This window comes from Telopea speciosissima, chromosome 7 (genome assembly GCF_018873765.1).
Source record: "Telopea speciosissima isolate NSW1024214 ecotype Mountain lineage chromosome 7, Tspe_v1, whole genome shotgun sequence".
In the NCBI taxonomy this organism is placed as follows: Eukaryota; Viridiplantae; Streptophyta; class Magnoliopsida; order Proteales; family Proteaceae; genus Telopea; species Telopea speciosissima.
This window is the reverse complement of record NC_057922.1, coordinates 45890322-45911232: the sequence shown is the minus strand read 5'-3', so window position 1 is coordinate 45911232 and position 20911 is coordinate 45890322. Positions and strand designations below refer to the sequence as shown.

At 43.6% G+C, this 20911-nt stretch overlaps 1 protein-coding gene across 3 annotated transcripts in view; it reads left to right on the top strand.

Moving 5' to 3' along the window:
- Positions 1–20911, top strand: part of LOC122667144 (potassium channel KOR1-like) — a 71040-nt gene that overhangs the window by 38160 nt on the left and 11969 nt on the right. For 2 of the 3 annotated variants that reach the window (XM_043863346.1, XM_043863348.1), the window contains exons 7-9: positions 11657–11755; positions 12018–12239; positions 12866–13054. In XM_043863346.1, coding sequence (XP_043719281.1) covers positions 11657–11755; positions 12018–12239; positions 12866–13054 — 510 coding nt within the window. The remainder of the gene's footprint in view (positions 1–11656; positions 11756–12017; positions 12240–12865; positions 13055–20911) is intronic. The other variant, XM_043863347.1, reaches the window with a different exon arrangement.

Genomic DNA, 20911 nt, shown 5'->3' with positions numbered 1-20911 from the left:
AGCCATTAGCAATGGCGGTGGAGGTGCCAGAAAGGGTAAGAGGCCGGAGAAGGAGGATCTTACGCCACACGCAAGACGCGTTAGGGCGTAAAGGAACAGTCCAAATGAAATCATTCTTGAGAAGGTGGGAGTAGATCCAATTAACCCAGATGGAATCATGCTTGGAAGAGATTTTCCAGATGAGCTTTAGGATTCCGGCTTTGTTGGAGTCCTGAATGCGGCGAATGCCTAAGCCTCCTTCAGCCTTGGGAAGACAAACGGATTTCCAGCTGATTGGGTGCAGGAATTTTGAGGTTTCTTTCCCTTTCCAAAGGAAAGCACAAAAAAGGCTCTCAATGGCTTTGATGGTGGCTTTAGGGATGGCAAAGATACCACACCAATAAATGTATGAAGATTGGAGGACCGATCTGATACATTCAGGCCTACCGGCATAGGATAATAATCTGCCTTTCCAAAGCTGAAGGCGCTTGCGGATAATATCAAGCATGGGGGTGCAGTGATGGCTGGAGAGCCTGGCGAGGATGAGAGGCAGACCAAGGTATTTGATAGGGAGGGAGCCTAGAGAAAAGCCAGTGAGGCCGAGAAGGGAATCTTTGTCAGATTCAGGGATCCCAGTGAGGAAGAGTTTGGATTTAAGGAGGTTAATTCAAAGCCCGGATAGGTCTTCAAACTGGCGGAGGGAGGACATGATGGCAGCAATAGAGGGGGAAGCCTTGGAGAAAATCATCAAGTCATCAGCGAAGGCCAGGTGGGTAAGGTTGATGTGCTTGCATTTGGGGATGGGGGAAATGAGGTGAAGATCGGTTTTGGATTGGAGACTCCTGGAGAGGACTTCAAGGGCAAGGGAGAAAAGGAAGGGGGAGAGGGGGCAACCTTGGCGGATACCAACTGAAGACTTGAAGAAACCAGCAAGGGAGCCATTCACAAGAACAGAGTAGGAGGGGGAGGAGATGCAAGTGTGAATCCAGCACACAAAAGCATTAGGAAAACCCATTTGGGTAAGCACATTGCAAAAGAAATCCCAGCGGGTAGAATCAAAAGCTTTGTGCAAATCAATCTTCATAAGAGCAGCAGGGGAATGGGATTTACGATCAAAGCCCCGAACAATCTCGGAACAGAGGATGATATTTTCCGCGATGCTCCGGCCTGAAATTTTTTTGATTGGGGCCGACCAGATCAGGGATGACTCGCTGGATCCTATTGGGGAGGATCTTAGCAATGAACTTGTAGAGAAGGTTACAAAGCGAGATGGGTCTGAAATCAGACAAGGAGGAGGCTGCATCCAATTTAGGAATGAGGCAGAGGAAGGTTTGATTGATCTGGGCCAGTTGACTGGGTTTGAAGAAGAAGCTACGGATGGCTTTGAAGAGCTCACCTTTGATCGAGTCCCAGCAACTGAGAAAGAAACCCATACTAAAGCCATCGGGACCAGGGGCTTTGTTGGCTTTGTGGGAGAGAATGGCTGTGGATATTTCACTAAAGTATTTTCTATGTTTTATTTCCTTTATTCCCCTCTCTAGCTATCATAGTCGGCTATGGAGGGTTATATTTGTAATTCTGCCCTATTAATGAAATCTACAAGTAAAGGGGCTGAGTGAAGACATAATTCACTCAAGCATTTCAGCTCTCAATCATTCTTTCTCATCTTCTAACATGGTATCAGAGAAAAATCTGATCTAGGGTTAGAACCAGCATTTAACCCCATCGTTTCTTTCTCTCTCTCACAGCCCTCTCTTCATCTTCGATCTTCTTTACCTTCCCCACCTTCTTCTTCTTCTTCTCCCTTTCTTCTTGGTCCGAAATCTGCACTAAGGGCAGCACATATGAGGTGATCGATTGATCTTGTGCTGTCCTCTATCTACCTCAATCAGATTATGTTTTAGAAGATTGTTCTTGGATTGATAGCTGCTGCCACTTTCTGTGATTTTGGAGTCTTTATCTCTTGAAGATCGAATCTGCCCAAATATTGGAGATCGAGTCTTCCATCCTTGAAGATCCACATCAGCACCCTTGGACAGCTTCTATCAATCTTCTTTGTGCACACATCCCCCCTTCAACAGTAGCCTCAGTCCTTCAACCAAAAAGTCGATCTCAGCTGTCAAGTTTTTCAAAACCCTGACACTCAAGTTGATTTGGGGTTCCCCTTATTTGTTGCTGCTGATTTTTTGAGGGAAGCTTCTCCTTATTATAGAGAAGAACTCGATCCAAATTTGAGGCTCTTCCTCCAAGTATTGGTCAAGATATCACCATTTCTCCTCTCAGCTATCGATTTCAGCATACAAGGGTGCTCAACAGGTGTTTGATGATTTGCCTGTTATAGTTCTCCTTCTCAGATTGGTGTGAAATTTTGTGGACTCCTTTCATCATCATTGAAGAGTACTCGATCTTCCAGCCTATTTTATTGGAGATTTCTTGGGGATATTGCTGTTTCCATTTTCAGCAATTACTTTCTTGTGTTGCTGCCGTTTGTTGGAGCATTTCTTTGAATCATCATGACAGGTTCCCACTCCTCCTCTGCAACTTCTGGGCTTGATGGACAGTCCCGGACAGAGCTGCTTCCTTTTGCTGCTCCTATCAAGCTCGATGGGACAAATTACCTCAAGTGGTCTCGGACCACTTACTTGACCATTGCTGGTCGTGGTCTTACTGGCCATATCCTTGGGACGAACACTATGCTGACTGAACAAGGTTCTCCGCAAGAGAAGTGGATGTCACATGATGCTATGGTGATGTCTTACTTGCTCCACTCTATGCAACCAGATCTATCCGACAATTTTTTGCTTTTGGAAACAGCCCATCAGATCTGGAGTGCCGCCAAAGAGACTTATGGACATGTTGGGAATGCTGCTCAGGTGTATGAGATTCGTAAGAAGTCCCATGACCTCACTTAGAAGAAGTTGTCTGTCTCTGCATACTATGCTGCCCTCAAAAGCTTGTGGCAGCAATTGGATCATTACTCCAACTATCAGCCCTCTACACCTACTGATATTTTTGCCTACGTAAACACTTTGACAGTGTCAGTGTGCACGACTTCTTGGCAGGTCTGAATGTGGAGTATGACCCTATTAAAATGCAAGTGCTGAACCAGTCTCCCTTTCCTACACTAGAGCAGTCCTTTGCCATGGTTCATACAGAGGAGACTCATCGGGCTGTGATGTTACATGATCCTACTGTTGCTAGGTCTGCCCTGCAGACTACTTCCAGCCCCACTCCCATTACCATTACTGATTATGGTAATGCTGCCTCCAAGGAGCCTGCCAAGTGTGAACACTGTAACAAGCTTTATCACACCAAGGCTCAGGGTTGAAAGTTACATGGGAAGCCTGCTGATTTTGAGGTGAAATGAGGCAGGGGGAAGCTCAAACCAAAGGCACATTTGACTGAAGCTGCTGCTCCTACTGCTACCGTCCCCTCTACTGACACTGGTTTTTCTCCAAATGAGCTACTAGCCCTCCGTCGCATGCTCCAAACACCTTCCGCTGCACCTTCTATGGCGTCTGCACTTGCTGCCTCTTCTGGTTCTTACTTTGCTTTAGGTATTCCAGTCGGTAGTCATTGTGCATCGGCTGTCTCTAGTCCTTGGATAATAGACTCCGGTACCACTGACCACATGACTGGTTCCTCCCATGTATTTCATCATTACTCTCCTTGTTCTGGAAAAGATACTGTTCGAGCGGCTAATGGTTCCCTTTCTCCCAAACATGGAAAGGGTTCCATTCACTGCTCTCCTACCCTTACACTAAATTCTGTTTTGCATGTTCCTTCATTTCCTACTAATCTTCTTTCCATTAGTAGTCTAACCAGACCTGGTGAAGGGGCACACGATTGGGGGTGGTAAGGTATATGGTGGTCTCTACATACTCGACACTGGTCAGACTTGTTCATCAGCAGCTTCATCCTCAGCTCATCAGTTACATTCAGTCACCTCTCCAGATCTCCATCTATGGCATTGTAGGCTTGGTCACCCTCCACTTCGAACTTTAGCTTTTTTGTTTCCTCATCTTGTCAAGGATTGAAAACCGAATGAGTTATTATGGGAGGCCTGTATTTTGGCCAAGCAGGCTCGTTCAACCTATTCTCCATTAAATAAAAGAAGTATTTCTCCATTTGCTTTAGTTCATACTGATGTGTGGGGCCCTGCCCGTTGTGTCTCCATTTTTGGCCATGCCTCAGCAGTCTCCTCTCTCCAGAAATTTCTAAATGGCAGTCATGCCTAGTAGGTCACTTCCTTGGTTCGAGACCATCGTTCAACACTGTCAAAGCATCCCTCACTAAGCAATGGAGAGCTCAAGGTTCTGTAGATATCTTCCTGCTCGATAGCGGTGTCTTCATCTTCAAGTTCTTTTATGATGAAACTAAGGCTAGAGCTCTGGACGGTGCTCCTTGGCTTGTTGGCCCCATACCAATCTTCCTTTGCCAGTGGGATTCCTACATCCAGCTCCACAAGGTCGACTTTAGTTCCATTCCCTTATGGATTGCCCTGCCAGGTCTTCCCTTCCATTACTGGAGTAAAGAATGCTTAAGCAGAATTGGTTCGATCTTGGGATACCCTCTTTATTCAGACGCTCGTACTCTCAAAATGGATCGATTATCTTTTGCAAGAATTTACATTGATGTCCCAGGCTCCCAGCAGATCGCCCTCCGCCTTCCTCCATCACCATGGTTGAAGAAGATGGGTTCAGCTTCGAACAATTTGTCAAGTTCGATTGGATCCCCCCCACTGCATACACTGCAAAGTTTTTGGGTATCACTCTCGTGACTGCTCCGGCAAAGCTCCTGTAGTCGTCCATGATGAGGGCCTGTCTTCTCCTGTCCAAGTTACCGTCGCTGCCCCTGAAGATGTTCCAACTTCTCTAATTCAAGCTGCTAACGTCTCAAGCATTTCGTCTCCCCCAGATGAACACATTGGTCCTTCGGCTCCTGTCCCCACCTCTTCTGGTCGTCAACCTGTCGCCGCTGGCTACCCTGCTCCTTCTCTGCCCTCAAGCTTTTCCAGGTCTCCAAGCAGAGGAAGGGTAAAAGTGCGCCACCGCCATCGACGACGTCGCCGCGTCGACCACGTCTTTGCTTCTCCATCACGTAGGGAAGCCCCCTCGGTTCCTGTGCCTGTGGCTCCACTAACTTCCTTCGGCGCTCCTCTGTCGCCTGCAACCAACACAGTACTCGATCCTTGGCCCCCTAAGGGTAGCTTCTCCGGCTGCTTCGATCAAGGATGCTCCCATTGGTTCGTCTACCACTGTTGCGACAAATTCGACTTTAGCTTTTGCCCTGAGCTCGTTGCAAAATTGTTTGCACAGTGCTGGTTTCACCAATTTGGCAACGGAATCCCTTGACAGTCCCTCTGTAATTCTGGATGCGTCGAAGTTTAGAGCCCTGCAGTCGCTGCCTTCCTCTGTCGCAGGTCAGACTAGAAATCTGACCCCCAGGAGCTCCTCTCTCGATGGGTGTCTTGCTCCTTTGCGAGGTAGTACGAATGACCTTTTTTCCACCTTTTCTCCTGCTTCCCCTATTTTTTCACTTTCCAGATCCGTCCTGCCCCCTTCTACCAAACCCCTCTGGTCCCACCTCCAACCTTGTTCCCACTTTACCCTTGCTTTCTTTAAACCAACACCACCACAGGCCCAACCCGGCCCACCATCTAACCAAACCATCTGCTTTAAACCAGATTCCATCCTTTTTTAACTATAATCTCCTGATTCTACCCTCTCCAGCCCACTTAAACCCCAACCTTACCACTAATCATGACCCTTCCACCTCCACCCTTCATTCCCGACCCATTTCCCCCACAACCCGACCCGCTTCCCGCCCACCTCACCCACAATTCACGTTCCTTCCACCTCCACCCTTCATTCCCGACCCATTTCCCCCATAACCCGACCCACTACCAGGCCTACCGCACCCAATCTCACTTTCACCCCCCTCACTGACTCTGCTCACCACCACGCCAGCCTAGCCTTAACAATTTATCATTCCACCAACCTCCCTACCACTCCCCTTTGCTCTAACTCCTTTTTCCCCCTTTCCTTGTCCGCTGAGTGCTCCCTCCCCCTTGACTTCCATTTGTGGAACCGATTGTTCCCTGATTGCTTCTGTTATTGCCCGCCATTGCCCTACCGTAGCTTACTTCCGTAGGAGGTACAAGAGTGTTCCCCCTAGGACGTCGATGCCCTACTCCCTCTAGTTTCCCATGTCTGCCGGCTTTTTTTGTAATATCAGGGGCCTAAACTCCCTAGCCAAGCACCATGACATTAGAACCCTCATTAAATCTTCTCATTCCTCCTTCTGCGCCCTCCTAGAAACTCGTGTCCTACAAGAGAATGCCTCTCGCATTGCGACATCTATTGCCCCTTCTTGGTCTTTCATCTCCAATTACAACCATTCTCCAAATGGCCGGATTTGGATCCTGTGGGACCCCTCCAAAATTAACATCTCCATCTCTCACTCCTCCCCCCAGCTTATTCACTTCTCTCCCTCCCTAATTCCCCCATCTCCTTCTTTATCACGATTGTCTATGCCTTCAATAGGGCTGTTGACCGCACCTCCCTTTTGGACGACTTGGCTCTCATTAAAGCTGGGATTGGTCCTCTCCCTTGGGGGGTGGAAGGAGATTTCAATGTTGTCAGATTCCAATCTGAGAAAGTTGGAGGTCGCCCCATTGACTTCCAGTCTGTCAAGGCATTTAATGACTGCATTGAGGATATTGGAATTGATGATCTTCGATGGTCAGGTTCACCCCTTACCTGGCACGATCGGAGGGGAGGCATCGACAAATTGCTTGCAAGCTGGATCACTTCCTCACCAATGAAGCCTGGCTCACCACCTTCCCTCACTGCATGCCAATTTTCTCCTCCAAGGTCTCTCCGACGACAGTCCTTGTCATCTCCTCATCCAGCAATATTCCTCCTTTGGCCTCAAACCCTTTAAGTTCTTCGACATGTGGACATCCCATCATCTCTATCTCCCTACCATACTTAAAGCTTGGAGCTCCCTCGTCCATTGCCCATCCCTTCCCCTCGTGGCCTTAGCCAAGAAGCTCTGGCTCACCAAATCTGGCCTTAAAATCTGGAGCTCTGCCACCTTTGGCAATCTCCCCTCCCGGGCCTCTTCCTACCGTTCCGACCTTGCCTCCGTGCAATCTCGTCTGCAGCTGGATCCGCTTAGCCTTCTACTGGCTAAGGAGGAGAGAAAGCTTTCTGATGAGCTCTCTTCCCTTTCCTCCTTGGAAGAAAGCTTTCTCCGCCGGAAATCCCGTACCAAATGGCTGAAGCTTGGTGACTCCAACTCGGCTTTCTTCCACTGTTCGCTGAAAGCCAGGTTGAGCTACAACTCCATCACCCTGCTCATTGCTCGAGTTGGATCCCCTCTTTCCTCTGTCCTTGTTATCAAGACCGAGGCTGCTTCCTTTTTCACCTCTCTCTTCAACCCCCACCTCCCCCCTTCCTCTCCCCTCCCTCCCGGCCTCATTAACAAATTTGTCCCTTCCTCCTTGGCTAACTCTCTTCTTGCCATCCCTTCTAATGATGAGATTACTAAGGCTATCTTGTCCCATAAATCTAATAAGGCCCCCGGCCCTGATGGCTTCAGCATGCGATTTTTTCTTAGCTGTTAGGACCATCTCAAGGATGATCTCATCAAAGCCATCCGCAGCTTTTTCTTCAACCCCAGCCAGCTTGCCCAGGTCAACGAAACCTTTCTCTGCCTCATCCCTAAACAAGATGGAGCTTCCTCTCTTTCTGACTTTAGACCTATTTCTATCTGCAATCTCCTCTACAAGTTCATTGCCAAAATCCTGGCAAATAGAATCAAGCTTGTCATCCCTTCCTTGGTCAGTCCCATCCAATCTGCCTTCATCGCTGGAAGAAGCATTGCGGATAACATTATCCTTTACTCTAAGATTGTGCGTGGCTTTGACCGAAAATCCCACTCTCCCGCAGCCTTAATGAAGATTGACCTTCACAAAGCTTTTGATTCCCTCAGATGGGACTTCATCTGTGATGTGCTCTCCCAGATGGGTTTTCCCCCCGCTTTCATTCGTTGGATCCATGCCTGCATATCCACCCCCTCTTTCTCGGTTATTGTGAACGGCTCCCCCGCCGGCTTTTTCCAATCCAAAGTTGGAATTCTCCAGGGAAGCCCTCTCTCTCCCATTCTCTTCTCTCTGGCCCTGGAAGTCCTTTCGAGAAGCATCCAAGCCAAAACCGATCTTCACCTTATCTCCCCGATTCCCAAATACAAGCATCTTAACCTCACCCATCTGGCCTTTGCAAACGATCTTATGATCTTCTCCAAAGCTTCCCCCTCTTCCATCTTTGCGATCATGTCTTCCCTTAACCTCTTCGAGAGTCTCTCTGGCCTCCGTATTAACCTCCTTAAATCCAAACTCTGCCTCTCTAGTGTCTTGACCCTCGACAGAGACTACCTCCTCCATCTCACAGGCTTTTCTCTTGGCTCCCTTCCAGTGAAATACCTGGGTCTTCCCCTTATCCCTGCTAGGCTCTCTAGTCATCATTGCACCCCCATGCTTGACAATATTCGTAAGTGTCTCCAGGTCTGGAAGGGTAGACTTCTATCCTATGCTGGTAGGCTCGAATCCATTAAATCGGTGCTCTAATCTTCTTACATCTATTGGTGCGGCATCTTTGCCCTTCCTAAAGCCACCATCAAAGCTATGGAAGCCCTTTTTTGTGCTTTCCTCTAGAAAGAGAAAGAATCCTCCAGATTCCTCCACCCTCAGTTGGAAATTCATCTGCCTCCCAAAATCTGAAGGAGGCCTTGGCATTCGCCGGATCTGTGACTGCAATACCACGGGTATTTTGAAGCTTATTTGGAAAATCTCCTCTAAGCACGACTCCATTTGGGTCCATTGGGTTTACTCCTACTTCCTCAAGAATGACTCCATTTGGACAGTCTCCATCCCTGCGGATTCATCTTGGATCTGGCGCAAGATCCTTCTCCTCCGTCCTCAGGCTCTTACAACCATTTCCTCTTCTATCGCCGATGGGTCCTCCATCTCCCTTTGGCTCGACCCCTGGCATCCCAATGGTGTTCTCTACAACTTCTTTGGAGCCAGAGCAATTTACTCCTTTGGCATTCCCAAATCTGCCCCCCTTTCATCCATCACCCCTCATGGATCTTGGTCCCCCCCTCCCTTATCCCCCTCTCCCTCTCCCTGATCTGGAATTCTCTCCCCCCCCTCCCCCCTACTCATGCGGACAAGGTTATTTGGCTCCGCACCACTAACGGCCTCTTCAGCTTTAGATCTACCTGGAACCTAGTTAGATCCCAAGCCCCTACTGTCCTATGGCATAAGTTAGTTTGGTTGAAAGGCCACATCCCCTGTCATAGCTTCGTTGCTTGGAGAACCCTTAACCTTTGCCTCCCAACCCAATCCTTCCTCTCTCACTGCAGAATCCCTATCCCCCCTTCTTGCATTTTCTGTTGGAATGGTTCGGAAGACATCGACCACCTTTTTTTTGCTTGCCCTTTTACCTCTACCATTTGGAAAAAAGCCCTTTCGTTTATTTGGCCTCGCAGCAGGAGACATCTCCCATTCGCTCGAGAGTGGTTTTGGCTGGTCATGACTTATCCTAGCTGCACGATCTGCGACACTATTGGCAAGCTTGTGTTTGGCGCTACTCTTTATCATATTTGGATGGAGAGGAACCTTAGGAGATGGACCTCAAAATCTCGCTCTTTCAACTTGATTTGGAAAGCTGTCTTCTGGGATGTCTCCACAAAGCTTAGTTTTCTGCCTCGCAAGGCTTTTTTGGATTCCCCAAGGAACAAGCATATTGTTGTATCTTGGGGTTTAGATAGTGCTCTTTTAAGTCCCCACTCCCCCCCCTTAATTGGGACTGGGATCTGCCTCCCCCCCCCTTTTTTCCCCCCTTTTGTATATTCCCCCCCCCCCTTCTTCTCTCCCTTTCGCCCCTCTTGGGCTTTGGTAATATAATTTTTTATTCACCAAAAAAAAATGTAAATCATATTTACCTGTACTGTCAATAGCTATCTTTTGTGTCAACTTTAACCCGTATCATACCTGTTAGTCATAAACATTAATAATTAATACTTTTCTGGGGACATGATATTACACAATCAACTTTAGCACCATAGTTGTCAAGACGTCGCCTAGGCGTCCAGGTGGGCACCTTGGACTCATTGGTCTCTGCCTTGTTAGTGTCACCTTGCATCTGGACCCCCTCCAACACCTTGGTTCACCTAGACGCCATGACAACTATGTTTAGCACCACTTAAAAAGTTGTGTTGCATCGCGTCTGTCTTGAAAGGCCGTCAACATTTTGGATGCCCCATGTAGGCATTTCAAATTTTTTGTTTGGGTTCCAAGTATGTAGTCATCCAAGTAATGTGTTAAAACTAGGCAAACCTGCGAAATCCACTGAATTTGAAGACTGACGTTTGGTATTTGTTTACTCATAAGATCTTCTCAATGTAATATTTCTCACAATATATTGTACTAAGACCAAAAAATGTTCCAAACAATTAATTTCTTTATGGAGGGGGAGTGAAAGCATATTTCACCTCCTTTGATAACTTCCTTCTTGGTCTAGCTTGTTCAAGAAATATCCTAACAAAAAGACTTTTTTAATACTTTTCTAGAAGTGACTGCTTGGAAGAACCTTGTTGTCCATCGGGGTTTCTCCTTGGGCTGTTGGGCGCTGCCTGTCTCCTTTAAGCATAGGAAGAAATCTCTTGCATATTGTGGAAATCCTTGAATGTGGCTTGTGTACAATGTCATCGCAAGAGACGTGGCTGGAGGAAATCCTTGAAATCTCTTTCCAAGTCCTTTTACAATGCTCTCTTGGGGAAGGGGCATTTTGCGGGGGCCGGGGTAACAGAACGGAAGGAACTAAACCTCAAACAAAAGGGTGGCCACCCACGTCAGCTGCTATAATGGCTTTGAGGATATTGAGTGCTGAACTTGACCAGCTTCTCTCCTTTGATAGAGAAGATCCAAATCATGCTGTCTGGTCAGCTTCCTGATTGACCTTTCTTTGGGTGTTGGAAACCTCTTGCCAAAACATAAGTTCATAAGTGGCTGGTTTTCTCTCTTTATCTACTACTTTATTGCTCCATGTTTATGTCATTGATCTCACTGTGATCCTTAGTTTCTTGATGTATACAATCTAGAGTCTAGGCTCTTTTCTATATCATTTCAATGATGAATAAAAAGTGAAAAGGTAGTTGAATGATAAAGTTTAGTTATTATCTATGCAAAAACATAGATAATTGATTTCAAAGTTGCTAATGTAATACATGACACTAGCATGTGGTACCATGGGTGCTTAATTCTATGCAAATTATGGTTGTTGTTGCATTCCTCTTAGGTTCCATTTATGCATTGTGTAAAGTTGCTAATGTAATACATCGATAAGCTAGTCTTGATTCAAATGAATTATTCAGACTGTTCAAATTGATTTTATAAACGCAATTTATTTTTCTTTCAGACTAATTCAATTGATTCACTTGTTTCACTATATGCATGAATAAATATATATGCTATTCAAAAATTCTATTTTCTTTTTATTTTCCACTGTTAATTCTTGGCTTACTTCTGAATGGTATGTTATATTTGGAGCATATAGTCAACTAAATTGATAGAACTTGGAAAGTTATCTTACACATTCTTCCCTTGCAGGTAATCAGACTCCATGAAGAACTTTTTCTCCCAGGAGAAATAATTATGGAACAGTGCAGTGTAGGGGATCAAATTTATTTCCTCTGTCATGGTGTGATGGTATTAATCATTTATCCTTAAAATTTTAAGCTTAAGTAACTTTATTGTGTTATACCTCAACCCAAATATTTCCCCACATACATTGGGTTGGTTAATTATCTCCTTGTAGAGTTCTTTCTGCCTATTTGTTTATTAGTATTGGACATACGATTTCCCTTACCAATTTTTTAAATTACAGTGATTTCCTTTTTTCATTTGTTAGACACAAAATTTGTAACGGGCGTTTTCAACAATTCATACAAATCTAAGATGATATCTGCAGGAGTTGGTTGGCATAGGGGAAGATGGATTAGAGGAGACTATTTCACTTCTGCACCCTAATAGTTCGTTTGGGGAACTTTCCATTCTTTGCAACATTCCTCAGCCTCATACAGTTCAAGTTCGGGAACTTTGTAGGCTCCTGCGGATTGATAAACAATCTTTCACAAATATCCTACAAATATATTGTATTGATGGAAGGACGATTTTCAGCAACCTTCTAGAGGTACTTTATCCATGGCCATATTTGTTGAATCAATTTCCTTTTGTCAGCTTTAACACTTTTTTTGTTTGGCTGCATACATTATGACCCTCCCCGGACCCTGCAGTGGCGGGAGCCTCGTGCACTGGGTACGCCCACTGAAATCAATTACCTTTTGTTGAAGTGTTCACTGTCCAACCCAAAAGCTTAAGCTATTAGGCAAAGAGGCCTAACTGGTATATGGAGGCATCCAAGTTCCAGAGTTTTCCAATGTGGGATTACTCCCAATAGTCCCCCTCACGTGTTGACTTCTTTTGGGGCAGTATGCTTGGCATGTGTGGCCCTCTTTTTTGGTTGTTAGTACACAAATGTATTATTAAGTGATGGACCTAATGGCTCTGAGACCATGTTGAAATGTCCAACTGAAAAGCTTAAGCTATTAGATTGAGAGGCCCAACCAGTATATGGAGGCATCCAAGGTCCCAGAGTTTTCCAATGTGGGATTAGTCTCAACAATTTTTTTTTTTGTTTCCCTCATTGCAATGGTCGTAAGAAATATTTATTTCGAGCATTATGTTTTTTCTTGATGAGAATTACTCATGTAAATAAATTTGTGTGCAGACTATCTCTAATAGCCTATTAATTGACAGGGAAAGGAATCCAACTTTTGGATAAAGCAGTTGGAATCTGACATCACACTTCATATCGGACAACAAGAAGCTGAGCTTGCTTTGAGGGTGAACAATGCTGCTTATCAGGGAGACTTATACCAACTAAAAAAATTGATCCAAGCAGGAGCAAATCCAAATAAGATAGATTATGATGGAAGATCCCCCTTGGTGAGTAATCAACACAAAGGTATTGTCATAACCATGTTAAGTTTGTTTCTTCGCTTCTGTTCTAAGCATTAATTTGGTTTCCAAAAACGTGAAAGGCAGTAATCTGGTTGGAGTATAAGTTGACCTGTAGTTTGCATTTATTGAATCATTTTTCTTTCTTGTACTTGTGGTTCAATTTCATTCTACATGGTTTCTGACTTCGTGAGACCAGTGAATGATTCTGGAATCAGCACCTGTCTTAAATATCCTGGTTGAAGCATGTATCTATAGTGTTTGATAATGTTTTTTTTTTTTTTTAATTTATTGTGTTTGATAATGTTAGCAGCCCTTAGAACTGAATGCTTGAGTGATCAATAGGATCATCCAACCCTTTTATTTATAATAAAAGAAGAAATATCAAAAGTACAATAATAGCCCATAGCCGATTCTAATTAGGAATCGATTATAGGAGGAAAACCCTTAAATGCCCCCTAGGCTACATATAACTCAACACTCCCCCTCAAGTTGATGCATAGATATCACACATGCCCAACCTGAACAAAATTTTAGGATGAAATAATTTCCCACTCAAGGCTTTAGTGAAGACATCAGCCAGTTGATCATCGGTTTTCACAAAAGGCATACAAATCTGTCCACTCTCTAATTTCTCCTTGATGAAGTGTCTGTCGATCTCCACATGCTTCGTACGATCATGCTGCACCAGATTATGGGCAATACTAATTGCTACTTTATTACCACAATACAACATCATTGGGAGACGAACAGGAACACCAAGGTCTTGGAGTAAACCCTGAATCCATAACAACTCACATATTCTTTGTGCCATAGCCCAGAACTTTGCTTCAACATTGGACCTTGCCACAACATTTTGCTTCTTGCTGCGCCAAGTGATAAGGTTCCCTCCTACAAATGAGCAGTACCCTGAAGTAAACTTCCGATCAGAAGAGCCACCCCAATCTGCATCGGGTTTGGGATTGTTGTCCTTGCCTTTTTGATCATAAGGGTTAAAGCATAAGAGGGTGCTCTTGGGTTGTTGTTGCAACTAAAACACATCATCGGGGTTGTAACCCTTGTTCTTGTGTAGGCAAGAGTTGAAGCAAGATTAGGTGTTGCAATTATTATGGATACTTTAAATTGCATGGTGATGACGGGATGGGTGTGCACTATCTGGTAGACTTGGCCACTTTGTGGTAGAGAGGTAGAAAAGCATACGATTTTGTGGGACTGGTAAACTTAGGATTGCCCCAGCTAGTCAAGATTTATGTTTGTGCATCTGTGTGTGTGTGTGTGTGTGCTAAAAGTGAGAGTGTGAGACAACATTGTCAGTGTGATAATCGTGATGCATGCCTAAGCCCATCAAGTCCACAAGGCCCAGGTCCTAGTCAAGACCAAGAACCAACACATACATGGCCGGTCCCAACCAACTCCAAAAATCCAGCCTAAGATCAATTAAAGCCTTGTTAGTGAAGAATCTCCACAATGTCTTTAGAGCTTCCTTAGTGCATGATGATTAGGCAGCCTTGGTTTCCCTTCCCTCTTGATGGCCTCCATGAAGCACTCTCTCCAAGGTTCATTCTCCCATCCACTCTCTTGAACTCATACCAAGTTTTTCTTGTAACTTGTCCCCTTTCACCTAGTAGATAGTATCAATGTGTGGAGAATTGTATCAAGACCTTGAGGATGTCAACCATCTCCTATTTTTTATTTTTTTATTTCTTTATTTCTCAAAGAATTTTGTAATTGGTCCATGTGGAACCAATGTTGAGGTAACCTATGTAAGTGAGATTAGTAGTGGTTGTTATTAGTGGTTGACATTACCAAAGCCACAAGGAGACCCCTATAAATAGGTGTCAACTTCTCTATGTAAGGATCTAGTTTTATATTGTTAATGAAATTCCAAGTTGCTTCTAGCATCTTATGAGAACCTTAAAGTGTTCTAAAGAAACCTTGGAGAGTTTCCCCTTCTTAGAAGAGTAGGGTCTTCCCTTTTTGCAGCTTAGAAGAGCTAGCACCTTCAACCTTGAAGAGTTGAAGATTTTTCCTTCAAAGATCATCTTGAAGAGTAGGTCTCTTAGAGCTATTTTGTATCTCTATTTTCTTTCCCATCTAATTTTCTTTGTCATCATCTTAACTTCAATTCCAGAGCCTTTAACCTAACCCTTTTATCTCAAATCCCATAACCATAGGTTGTATCATTCTTAGCAACAATTAAACCCTTAACCAGATTCAGACATGTAAATCAATAGTCCGTTGATGGCTATTTTTACCCACTTTTTGAGCAGAATCAGCAAAAAACTAAAACACGGAAGTCATAGCCCTTTCTGTCATCTTTAAATCATCCCCTTCTGATATTCCAGTGAAAAGTTATCATCAAATTACTATATGGAGGTCATTCTGCCAGAATTTCTGGTTTTTATTTAAGACAAGAAGTACTCTCCCGATCCGTCTTCAAGTAACCCTGTAGGGTGGTTACATCAAATCGACAAGGTTGTATTATGACTTTTATGCTGTTAGTGTTTATTAATACAGTATCATCAGTGTTGGGAATGCCATGGGTGTGTGTGTTGGGAATAAATTTGGAGGAAATTTTGTGATCCTAATTCGCCCCCGTCTCAGTGTCAACCTGGGAATATCACTATAACTTTGAAATGGTTGAAAAGCTAACTCAGAGATCTACCTTTCTCATGTTTTGACCTTCCACAAATTGCAAATGAAAGGCAGCTCAAAAAATCCCTGAAGTTACTTCCACAACACAAAACTTGCAGTCTTCAGCAGTCTCATTTCCCCTACAACTTGTGGTCTTCATTTCCACTGGCCATTTTTGCTCTTCCACATCAACACTGCACTCAAGGACTTCAATTCCACCTCATCATACCAAATACAACAAATCAAGTCTCTGAAACTCATTATGAAGCCAATCCTATCAACCCAACTGCCAACTCCACAGCTGCTGCCCACTGCTGACAGTGCCACAATTCCTCTTACTTAGCTGACTCAGTGTGTTGAGAACAATGACAACAACACATGCTGATATGGCCAATATCTTCTCGCCTGCAAGAATCTGCCTTTTGACGGGCTATAAGTTAGTACTAACCAAAATAAAAATTTGGCCACAAGAAACTCTACATGCTCAGATTTTAAAACTTCGAGGTCAATAGACAAAAGGCTTGTATACATTAAGCTCCTCCCACATGCCCTTGAGTGGTCTATAATAATCACCAACTGATTTACCATTCTGTTTGAAGGAGAAAAACTTTTCATAGAGATTGTAAACTCAAGGCATGTTTTATCCTGAGAGAGACTTTTTTGAGATCGTTCCAGATACCTTTAGCAGTGAGAGGTGTGGAACATAATGTTAGCTGCAATAGGCGGCTCCATGCTATTCTAGAGCCATACAAGGAGAGTATCATTTTAACTGATCCATTCTTTATACTCCGTTAATCAAATATTCCATCTTACGCTTGGTGTGGATATATACCTTTATTACTTGTGGCCAAAGTAACTAATTGGAGGAACCAATAAGCTTGATAGATGTAATTTGGATGTTTACAAAGTCCACTGCAGGTTTTGACTCACCCATTATAAAGAGATAACCAGAAACAAATCACCATAAAAGAACCAACTCTAGCAAAAAATAACAGCCCAACAGAATTCAAAGTCAACTCTTTTTGATGCATCTCTAATTCTGGTTAGATATAGCAGCCTAATAATAGATACAAACCCCACAATATCACAACGATCAAATGGCAGAATAAGAACCAGCAATAAAAAAAACAACAGCAGATCAGTGTCAGACAAACCCTTGAGCGAAGGACCCTAATAGATGGTCCTTGATAGACCTAAAACCTAGTTGAAATCCAACGAACAGATTCCCTGTTATATGAAAAATCGATCTGTCCAAAAATCTTAAAAAACAAGGGTACTGCTAGGGTATGGGAATAGCAAAAATCTTCAAAAAGTCAATACCATGTGAAGAAGAACTTCAAGAGATCACTGCTGCAGGTAATATGCTTCATGTGCTTGATGATTTCGATGTAAATTCTTCTTCCACAGTGATCCACACAATGAGAAAAGCAAACCAACAATATTCATGGAAACCCTAAAGACTTTCAAAACAGAGAATAAGGCATAGGTTGCCCTAAAGACTTTCAAAAAGAGCCCTAATTTTCCTTCATGTCTTTACCAACTAGGTTTTCATAAAACAAATATAGCAGCATAGGTTGCTGCAAACCACAGAGAAAGCCCGAAAGACTTCCAAAACAGAGAATAAGGTAGGAGGGACTGATTAGAGAAGCTCTGATACCATGTGATGATCTAAGAACTAGGAAATCAGTTTCTACAAGAGTAAAGAGGAAGTAGAAGAAAGGAAGAGAGAAAGGAGAGAACTCGATAGGAGGAAGAGAAACCATAGAGCTCATGGTAGGATTCCGAATAGATTATCATGAGCAGGTCCACATGCTTATAACTTAATAAATAGAAAATTACAAGTAAGGATAGAGACAGAACATAATTACAATTAATCCCAACCGATAATAAAGACAAAATATAAAACCCCCTACCTTATACTGTTTAACACGTGTAACTTAGAAGAGTAGGAAGCAGAATGTGATGGCTTGTTCCAGCACTAAGGCAGAATCTAAGGCAATGACATTGACATTTTGTGAGTTGATGCGGTTGAAGACTATCCTCAAGAAACGGGCTTCATATATAGTTGTGGGATCTATGAATACATTTCATTACCATCAGGTGGCTAGTGATATACTGAACGGATATATAGAACTCCATTGCCACTTCATTTGGGATGCAGTCATGACAAAAATGGTCTGATCCATTTTGAACTGTTAAGATCAATTTAGAGATACATTCACCAATTTCGAGAAATAAGTTCCAAGTTGGGCATGGTAATATATTTATGTTTCAATTGGGGGGGGGGGGGGTAGAAGCGTTCAAATATATGCATGCTGCTGCTGCAAAGGCAACTTAATTTTTTTCCTTTCATACAGTAACAGTGAGAGCCAACTATTTTTTCCAAATCCCCTACTTTCTATGCTCTTTTTTCTTTTGTTCTCTTATTTTAACATTACAGTCAAGTTTTGATTCGGTAAATGAAAAACTGGGTTCCCTAGGAACTAAAACAATTGTTTGGGGAGAAATAAGAAATCCAAAAGTTGGTCAATATCAAGAATAAAAGCATGCCATGCTCTTTAACATAAGGATAATGGATTTCAAGGTATGGCTTGTGGCAAAAGCCTTCTGCTCCAACTTTGCACTTTTAATACCAAACATAAATTCTGAAGACTATTAGGATTTCTGCTTGGCGAAACTATGTTAAAAGACATGTAAAATAGCCACACAGGACTGTTATCTTCTTTTACTTCATTATAAAAGCACCTATTAAAGATTAAGATCACAAAGATGGAATATCCATGGATCCATTTCAGATCACGTATGTTGTTATTAACTCTTCAATTAGAAAAAATGGAATAGTAAGGACAAAGATGAACTAGAGTACTGAAATGCTGATCTGCAGTTCCAACCACTTGTAATTTATTGAGGTCATTTCCAAGCATTGATTTGTGTTCTCCAAACTAATTATTTATTTTTTTCTGTCATTACTACGACTGCAGTTGGATTGTTACGGTTAAAGATTTCTCATTGATCTTGTGCCCATTTCTATGCTCCCATTTGATTATTTAAGGCAATGCATAGGGGTAATGAGGGGAAAATTTTGCTCAATTTCTGGATCAAGGTTATAGGTATTCTCCGGTTATATAAATTGCACATGCATACCGGATACTAGATATGTTTTAGTAGTGTTGTAATATGGGTTCAGGGGTAGAATAGTCATAAGGGTATTTCTGTCCTTGTACTCATTCCAGAATGTTCTTCTCTTTATTATAAATAAAGATGGTTGTAGTCACTTTGACTCAAGCCAGTATTCACGGAATTCCACATGGCATCAGAGCCAAAAATATTCCGGGAATATGGGAATTAAAATATTTTCCTTTTGTTTTTCTTTTTTTTCTCTTTCTCTTTTCTCCTTCGTGATTTTGACCTAAGGCCAGCCACCACCGCCAGCCTCCTCCACCTTCCGCCAGCCCTCCGCCACCGCCACCGCCACCAGCCCTCCTCTCCCTTCCGCCAACCCCCGTAGGTCTCTTGACCTCTTCCGCCACCACCGCCAGCCCCCGCAGGGCCTCCCACCCTCTTCCACCACCGCCGCCAGCCCCCGTAGGGCCTCCCACCTGCTTCCGCCTCCTCCGCCAGACCCGCGGCCTCTCGCCCTTCCTTTTTTTTTCTCGCGGGAGGCTGTCTCTTCCCTTGCTGTTAAATTTTCCCCACCCTTGGGGGTGAGTTGACTCCCACCGAGAGTCCTTTTTTTCCCTCCTTATGATCTATTTTTTTTTGGAGGCCTTGTTTTTGGATTCTGCGATTTTTTTTCCAGCCAACATGCTTGATGTCTCAGAGATCACTTCTGCCTCTTCTGTTTCTAATGGTTCGTCGTACCGTGACTTTATTCCGTTTCCGGTGAACACCATCAAGTTAAATGGCAGCAATTATCATGTGTACAATGTGGCAGCAATTGGATTTTCTTGGCACCTTCACTGCAACCATTGATGTTGACGCCACGGCCTACTAGAAGTCAGAGGATGGTTTATGCGTCTTTGATTACTTGGCCGGCCTGAATATTGAGTTTGATCATATCCGGTCGAATATTTTAAATCGCGAACCTCTCCCAACTCTTGAACAGGCCTATGTGATTCTTTCAGTTGAGGATAGTCGATGTACCGCCATGGTTCACCTTGTTACTCAGGAGCGCTTGGCTCTTATTTCTGGATCATAGTCTTCCCGTGGGGGCTCTTCTTGATCTACCAGTCTGATCCTTCTCTGTCACAGGTTATGGCGGATTTGCAAAATTTACGGGATATGGTGACTCGTTTGGACACATCTTCTTCGGCATTTGTATCTTCTTCCATGGCTGCCTTGGCTCTGTCTCTGCCTACTACTCACAATACACCTTCATCCACAGGTATTTCATTTGGTGGGAATTGCACCTCAGTCATGCCCAATTCTTGGGTAATTGACTCAAGGGTAACCGACCATATGACCGGTTCCTCCTCTTTTTATTCCATATATTTTCCTTTATCTGGTCAGATTAAGGTTCGTGTTGCTGATGGATCTCTTTCTCCTATCTCGGGAAAGGGATCTGTGCAGTGTTCTTCCTCTCTTACCCTTTAATCTGTGTTACATGTTCCTAAGTTCACTACCAATTTGCTTTCCATTAGTAGCATACCTAGGGATTTAAACTGCAAGGTAACATTTTTCCCAACCCATTATTTATTTCAGAACTTGGCAATGGACAGTACGATTGCATGTGGTAAGGTGGTTGGTGGTCTGTACGTGCTTGACGGTTCCCAGGCAGCTTTGACATCTCAGCCTGCATCTTCTGATTTTGATTCTGCACTTTTTGAGTTGAATAATTGGCATTGTCGTTTGGGCCACATCCTCTAATTGGTGTTTTTTCGAATTTATTTCCCAGTTTACTGAAAAGATGTAATAAATATAATTTTTCTTGTGATGCTTGCACTTTGGCAAAGCAAACTAGAAGCATTTTTCCAATTTCTAATAATAGAAGCTTGCATCCTTTTGGTTTGATACATTCTGATGTGTGGGGCCCTGCCTATTGTGTCTCTAGCTCTGGGTTTCGATGGTTTGTCACTTTCATTGACTGTTTCAACCGGACTACTTGGGTGTATTTGATGCATAGTAAAAGTGACGTTTTCACATGTTTTACTTTATTTCATAAGATGGTCGAGATACAGTTCGATGCCAAGGTCAAGATTCTCCGGTCAGATA